The sequence below is a fragment of the Genypterus blacodes genome, unplaced genomic scaffold (assembly GCF_046128005.1).
Source record: "Genypterus blacodes isolate CSIRO-AG114 ecotype Tasmania unplaced genomic scaffold, CSIRO-AGI_Gbla_v1 ptg000039l_1, whole genome shotgun sequence".
Taxonomy (NCBI): domain Eukaryota; kingdom Metazoa; phylum Chordata; class Actinopteri; order Ophidiiformes; family Ophidiidae; genus Genypterus; species Genypterus blacodes.
This window is the reverse complement of record NW_027466852.1, coordinates 1665774-1673235: the sequence shown is the minus strand read 5'-3', so window position 1 is coordinate 1673235 and position 7462 is coordinate 1665774. Positions and strand designations below refer to the sequence as shown.

General features: G+C 51.1%; 1 protein-coding gene across 4 annotated transcripts; it reads left to right on the top strand.

The window, feature by feature from the left end:
• The first annotated feature begins 297 nt into the window (after positions 1-297).
• On the top strand, positions 298-5513 carry mmaa (metabolism of cobalamin associated A). 4 transcript variants are annotated; one of them, XM_076148231.1, is made up of 7 exons: positions 298-352; positions 645-1051; positions 1894-2016; positions 2143-2313; positions 2674-2759; positions 2931-3080; positions 4602-5513. In XM_076148231.1, the coding sequence occupies exons 2-7, from the start codon at positions 655-657 to the stop codon at positions 4896-4898; spliced, it is 1224 nt and encodes a 407-aa protein (XP_076004346.1). In that variant the 5' UTR covers positions 298-352; positions 645-654; the 3' UTR covers positions 4899-5513. The 4 variants fall into 4 exon arrangements, with proteins under 4 accessions (XP_076004346.1, XP_076004345.1, XP_076004347.1 ...); XM_076148230.1 differs by having other exon boundaries at positions 298-368; XM_076148232.1 differs by having other exon boundaries at positions 304-345.
• The last annotated feature ends 1949 nt before the right edge of the window (positions 5514-7462 follow it).

Below are 7462 nucleotides of genomic sequence, written 5' to 3'. Positions count from 1 at the left end.
ACAATTCTATAATTTGTTATCTGATACAATAATCCGACATTGTGTGCTGTGAAAATTGGCTTCTGCCTCCATCTGCTGGCGAAAAGAGTCCACTGTCGTTCCTGTGCTATTTTTCCATTTGCTCTATAGTAATTTTAATCTAATTTCTTTAAATTGACGCCTGGCTATTTTTTTTACCTTGTCTTATACCGTTATTTCCAACTTATCTTATTCATCTACGTTTTATTTTCTTTAAAAACACGACAGAAATATTCACCAGCGGACGGAAGGGGGCCGTGCCGCACGTCACCGGAAGCAGGAAGAGAATGAATCAAAGTTTACCTGTGTGACTCCTGCGTGCAACCGGTACGAGGTCAGCGTCAACTGCTGTATGTTATGATTCAATTCTTTGCTAAATGTGTGACGTGTGTATTTTCAAAGACAACACCATCGAATATCACGTTGTTGTTAACGACTCGAGGAGGATAATTTGTGGCAGTAAGCAGCTGTTAAAACAAGCAATGGCAACTTGTAACTTAACTGGCTGAGTTAGTAGATGTCAGAGCGAACAATGTAGGTGTTATCTAAAGACATGAGGCTAAAATGTCACTTAAGATTGTAGTCAATGTGTAAAAGCTGTTGCTCATTGACTTTTCTCCTCCTAGGTGCAATATCATGGCCCGGTTTGGATTCCCCCTCCTCCGCTCCCTGGCCTCCCCTCCCCTTCCACCCACCCGGACCCGCTGCCTCCACCGGGGGGTCCTCTCCGGCTCTCACCCCGCATACCGGAGCACCTTCCCGGGACCCAGCTGCCAGCAGAGGCGGCGTGTGAGCGCAGAGGCCCTCGGCCAGCACATAGAGGACCTGACCGGGCCCGAGCAGAGGCTGTTGAATAAACTGTACGAGGGGCTGGTTGCGGGGCAACGGGCGTCTCTGGCTGAGTCCATCACCCTGGTGGAGACGCAGCACCCCCGCAAGAAGGAGCTGGCCCAGGTGCTGCTGCAGAGGGTGCTGGCCTGCAGGGAGGAGCAGGAGAGACGCGATGGGGGGAAGCCGGTGGCCTTCAGAGTAGGTGTGTGTGTGTGATGTGTGTCAGTGTGTGGAGGGGGGGCAGGCTGCATGGCTTTGGCTGGTCCTTTTTTGTTCAGCTTTCCCGTTCACCCCAAAGCGGTTGTAGGTTGGGGTTGAGGTCAGGGTTCTGCAGGCCGGTCAACTTCTTCCACACCAGGCTGGGTAAACCATCTGCCTCACTGTGTCGTGCTGAAACTGGATCGGGTTTTCCCCCAAAACTGCCGCCACAGTGTTGGAATCGCACAATCTGCACAATTGCATGCTGGAGAATCAACATTTTCCCATCGCAGGAACGAAGAGGTCCAAACCATGGAAAACAGCCCCAGACCAACGCTCCTCCTCCTCCACCATTAAATGAGTTAACCCGTGTGTGTGTGTGTGTGTGTGTGTGTGTGTGTGTGTGTGTGTGTGTGTGTGTGTATGTGTGTGTGTGTGTGTGTGTGTGTGTGTGTGTGTGTGTGAACAAAAAAGCCCCATAGACTTCAAACAGTACCATGAGCAAAATAGCACAAAAACAGATTTACCCAACAAGGCTCAACTCTTATTTGAAGGGTTTCACCTCCTGAAACAGATGCAGAATGTAGTCTAAGTTACCCCAAAATCCCCCCAAAATGTTGCCACTTTGTCTGATTTAAACTCTGGAGTGTTTCTCTGTGTTTGTGTTGGTGTGTGTGGGTGTGTGTCAGTTTGTTAAAATACTTCCACAGTCCGTCAAAGTGGGAAAATGAAACTATAACCACCACTTGTGATGTCGTATGAGTTTGTGTCAGTTGTTTTTTTTTACGTTTTTCACTGCTAACCTAATTAACCATTAACGTTCCGGGTGTTTGTTTACGTTCCCAGGTCTGTCTGGTCCTCCGGGAGCAGGGAAGTCCTCCTTCATCGAGGTGGTGGGGAAGATGTTAACGGGCCGTGGGCACAAAGTCTCTGTGCTGGCTGTGGATCCTTCCTCCTGCACCACAGGAGGTAACGTCTCAGAACGCAGATCATCATCACACTGACCCACCAGCTGTTATCGGCATGGTTACGAATGACGTAATACTCGGTGACTCATTAAGCACGTAAACACCTAAACTCTTCCTCTCTCCACAGGGTCTTTGATGGGCGATAAGACCCGTATGACCGAGCTGTCTCGAGACATGAGCGCTTTCATCAGGCCGTCTCCCACCTCTGGGACGCTAGGTGGCGTTACCAGGACGACCAACGAGGCCATCGTCCTCTGCGAAGGGGCTGGGTATGATGTCGTGCTGGTGGAGACTGTAGGTAAGGTAACGGTTGACTTGTTATCCTCTTATTCGCTTTGAAAGACTGAGATTTTGTAAAACAGGCTTCGGCAAAAGTTGTAGGAGCAGGAAAATGGAAAATATTTAGATTCTGATTGTTGAATCAGTGATAATAGCAGTAATAATAACAAATATTGTTGAATTCTGCTAAGCTGTAAAAAGTTTAGAAACTGTAAATCGACACTGTGGAAAATAAAGATGCCTGTCTCTTTATATTTTCAGTATTAATACTATTTGGTTGTTGGACATAAAAGGTTCCCAGTGTTGAGGCGTCTCCAGTGTGAGCTCTGACTTCTCCGTGTCTTAACAGCGACCCGTTAACGTCCGTCTCTGCTCTCAGGTGTGGGCCAGTCGGAGTTTGCGGTAGCCGACATGGTTGACATGTTTGTGTTGCTGATTCCACCAGCAGGGGGCGACGAACTCCAGGTCAGTGAGCGACCCGACCGCCAGCAGCTCCGGCTCTGGGTTCACGGTGGAATTGACAGAAGCCTGTAGTGTTGTCGTCACGTGTCACTGTCGCACAAAAACCAGAAAGTGGAAGTCTCGCCATCATTTCCATCCATTGATTCCTTGATTCCTTCCCTAATCCTGACCCAGGGTATCAAGAGGGGCATCATAGAGCGGGCCGATCTGGTGGTGGTGACAAAGTCAGACGGTGACCTCACCGTGCCGGCCAGGAGGATCCAGGCCGAATACACCAGTGCACTCAAGCTGCTCCGGAGACAGTCCAAGTCCTGGAACCCAAAGGTAGACGCCACATAAAAGTGTGTGTGGGTGTGGGTGTGGGTGTGTGTGGGTGCGTGTGTGAGATCTCTTCTTTTGGCGGCAAAATAAGCTGATTGTAGCCGTCTCTTTGGTTTATCTTGTGAGGAACATTAGTAAGTATTTTTGGGCAAGAAAGAAAAACAAAATAAATTTGTCTGCAAACGGGAAAATGTTCATGAATTTGCATAAATGTGTGTATTTGTTTAGTACAGTAAAAAAAACGATACTTGACGAGTGTTGACCGCCCGAAGAACACACACACACACACACACACACACACACACACACACACACACACACACACACACACACACACACACACACACACACACACAGTGCAGGCCCAACAAGACAACCCACAGAGAGGTCAGGGGGGGAGGGAGATGATAACGGTGATGTCATAGCCTCATGGATTGAGTACTGCAGTGTCTCTTCGCCGCTCGCTCGCCCGCCTCCCTGCCCGGCCTGGTGTCCCTTTGTTTCCTCCCCGGCCCAATGCAGAAACTGCCCACAAGGCAAACTGCCAGCACAACCCCCCCCTCCCTCCTCCCCCCACACACACTCTGCTGCCGCTGCTCTGAATGCTGGGCTGCTGTGTCATGCATTTCGCTGATTAGATGCCTGCGCTCTCGCATTAAAGCCGATTCGCTGCTCTCTTTCACTCTCTCTCTCTCTCTCTCCCTCCGTCTGAGTTCCTCTCCGTGTTCATCCTTTCTTTGCTTTCTCCCCTTTGTCTCTGCTGCTCGGGCCAATCTCTCTCTCTCTCTCTCTCTCTCTCTCTCTCTCTCTCTCTCTCTCTCTCTCTCTCTCTCTCTCTCTCTCTCTCTCTCTCCATCCTTCCTCCCCCTTCCTAACATCGTCTACCTGACCGTTTTTCCGACTCGCAAACTCGACTTCATGTTAAAGAAAAAGACGAGCAAAAGCGTGCGTTCGAGTTCTACTTTTGAACCTGGGACGCTCGGCTCCAGTCTGTGAATAATGGAGCTAACGACATCATTAACAGCCTCTTAATTGCTTACACACAAGTAGACTGGGCGCTAACACATCACCAGCATTTACCAGAGTGTCAAATTAGCCAGGGAACGATCTCTAAGTGACGGATGTAATGTCATGAATGTTTATACGGAGACGGTCGAAGAGGGTTTCCTATCTGTCCGGTTTGTTTTCATTAACCTTCGTCCTCTGCACACTTTCTCCCTTTCGCCTGTGTGTTCACCAGTGTGTAACGACGTGATTCACTCGGGGAGATTAACGTCCAAACGGCCCTCTGAGTGCCCCGGCGTGCCGCTTTCACTCCTGCAGCCGCTCTGATTGAGACATTTTCAATGTTTGTGAAGAACTTTGCAAGCCGCCTGAGCGTCACACCTCAGCATTGACGGCGTGGTCACGTGTAGAGATGTGTTTAAAGGCTAAACCCGCTGCACTCTGGGTATTGAAACAACAATTTGATTCCATGCATGCCCCCCCGCCTCCACCCTCACCCCTCCCCCCCCCCCTCCCCAGGTGGTGCGCGCCTCATCCTTCTCCGGCGAGGGCATCCCGGAGGTCTGGGCCAAGATGGAGACGTACCGGGACGCCATGTTGGCCAGCGGCGAGCTGCAGGGCCGGCGGCGAGCTCAGCAGAAGGTGTGGATGTGGAGTCTGATCCAGGAGAGCGTCCTCTGCCACTTCCAGAGCCACCCGGCCGTCAGACGAGCGCTCCCTCAGCTGGAGGAGAGGGTCACCCGGGGAGCCATCTCGCCCGGTCTGGCCGCTGACCTTCTCCTCAAAGCCTTCTCCTCTTCATCGCCGCCGCAGTGAACAATGGAGGGAAGGAGAAGAAAGGATGCTCGGCGGCCGACGAAGAAACGCTGTTCGCCAAGTAAAGCCAGGACAAAGTGACCCGGGTTCCTCAGCGTGTTGGAAAAGAGGGCAGGCTTGCTCTTTTACACTTAATTTAAAATGAGAAATCCCTCAGATAGAGATCAGCACTCCCCCCTACACACACACACACACACACACACACACACACACACTGTTTCAACCACTGTTTGACTCGGGGAAAGGAAACAAAAGCCCCTCAGCCAGAGTTTTTAATGAGATCAGCCCGAGCGCCGCGGAGAGCAGAGAAGACCTTATTACATCACAGAACACGGGATTGAAATAGCAAAGAGTTAGCCGGCGTGGTTGAGGCGAAGGTGAAACAGGCTCTTTGTTCACACCAACATGACACACGGGGAGGAAGATGATCTGCGAAGGGCGCTTTGGACCCGGCTCAGCCCGGCGTACGAGCTCATCACAAATGAGTCAAAGTCAGAAAGAAGAAGAATGAAATGTAAAGTGATTTCTGTTTGTTGTGGTGGCATCTTTGACACGTTTTCTTCTTCTTTACTTATTGGTGAGTTGATAACATTAAATCTGTCAGCCTTTCCTGTCTCTGATGTTAGTGATTTATGTCAAAGATGTCTTCAATCTTCAGTTCTGTGAAGAGAACGGGGTAAGACAGAGGAAATGGAGCGACGACTTCCAGGTGGAGGAAACTACAAAGTCAGGGCGTTGAGGAGGAAGCAGAAGAGGACAAACAGTCAGAGGTTCAGTCTAATAGCAGAAGCTGTGTGGTGTAGTTTAACACTGGGTTTGCAGTGTGTGTGTGTGTGTGTGAGGAGGAGGAGGAGGAGGAGGAAGAGGAGGAGGAGGAGGAGAAAGGTCCCACCTCCTTCTGTAGTGAGTTTCTACTTCCACCACTAGAGGGCTCCCAAATTCCACCTAGTTCCTGTCTTCATTACCCTAATGGCTTTTGGTCTCTCTGTGCCAACTGCCCTCTCCTCCATAATGCCCCCCCTCCCCCTCCCCTTTCCCCCCCCCCCCATGCACACACACCCCCGGCTCACCCTCCATCCATTCTTCACCCAGGTTGTCTTGGGTGCCAGGTCACTCGGAGGTGAGGGCGTCATCGGTCGGGTGTGTATTCGCCCTCCCTCCCCGCGCCCAAACGTCGGCCACGCTTCATCCTGGCTGATAAGGACATGGGGGGGAGGCGGGGGGGTCGACCGGGCGACTCCGACCTCCTCTTAAAGGAGAGAAGTCTGCATAGAACGGGAGAAATGGAATCGATATTAAGTCGCGTTCATTGTGCATAGGATTTATTTGTATTTGTTTTGAGAAAGCGAGCAGTAATCACGCACACACACACACACACACGCACACACACACACACACACACACACACACACACACACACACACACACACACACACACACACACACACACACACACTCTCTCACGGGTCGCTGTGCGTTTGCTCCCCGTCTGCATAAGAGGAAGAATGCCCCTTGAATGCAGATGGATTCATTAGGTCTGAGTAACACCCTGCTCCTCCATCATGCTGACACAAACACATACACACACACCGCGCAGCTTTGGCTCCGCAAAGGGAACAGTGAGTTCTGCAGCTCTGGACATTCTCCACACACACACACCGGGAAGAGACACAGTCTCACACACACACACACATTCATATATGTACATAAGCACACACACTCACTCACTCTCTCACACACGAGCGAGGTCTCCAGTGTAAACAGCACCATGCGGTTTCGCTGGGAAAGATCAACTCTCCAACGCTGCCGGATCGTGTTCGGCCATTTTAGCCTAAACACGGGGCCGTCCACATGTGTTTAGCATTTCACTGGATCTCTTGAATGTAAGCAGAGGACAGAGACTGGCTCTTTGATGAGGTTGGGAGGCTCTCTCTCTCTCTCTTTCTCTCTCTCCCTCTCTCTCTCTCGCCCTCACATTAAACGCGGACTCTCATTGACAGCCCCTTCTTTGTGTCGGCGCTGCCAAAGTCAGAATGCTTTCCTGGCACACAACAAAGGAGCCGTTGCCCTCATACTCTTGTAATTGCAGGGCCAGAAAACCCAGCGTTTCTCCTGCGAAACCTCAAAGTCTGGATGTCTGAACAATGGGCCCCCCCCGCTACAAATGTCAGTAAACAAAGCGAGCGTATCGTCGCGGGGACGGACGTTTATGGGTTCTTTCCTTGTGCCGCTTGTGTCAGTGTAATATTTGTGTTGTTTTCTGGTTAGATCAGAGTGTTGGGGAGGCTTGACGCTAAGTGAAATGTCAGAGTGGCCCTCCCACCATGCGGATTTGGGAGCTTGGTGTGTGTGTGTGTGTGTGTGTGTGCGTGTGTGTGTATATACAGTGTGACAACCGGTCATGGACTGCTGATCCACAAAGCCTCCTCCTCCTCCTCCCCTGCTGTGTTTGCTCTCCCCCCTTACACACAAGTGCGTCCCCTCGCACATGTACTCTCACACACACACACACACACACACACCAGCACCAGTGCATGAACACCCCTCCTTCTCACCTCCTACAC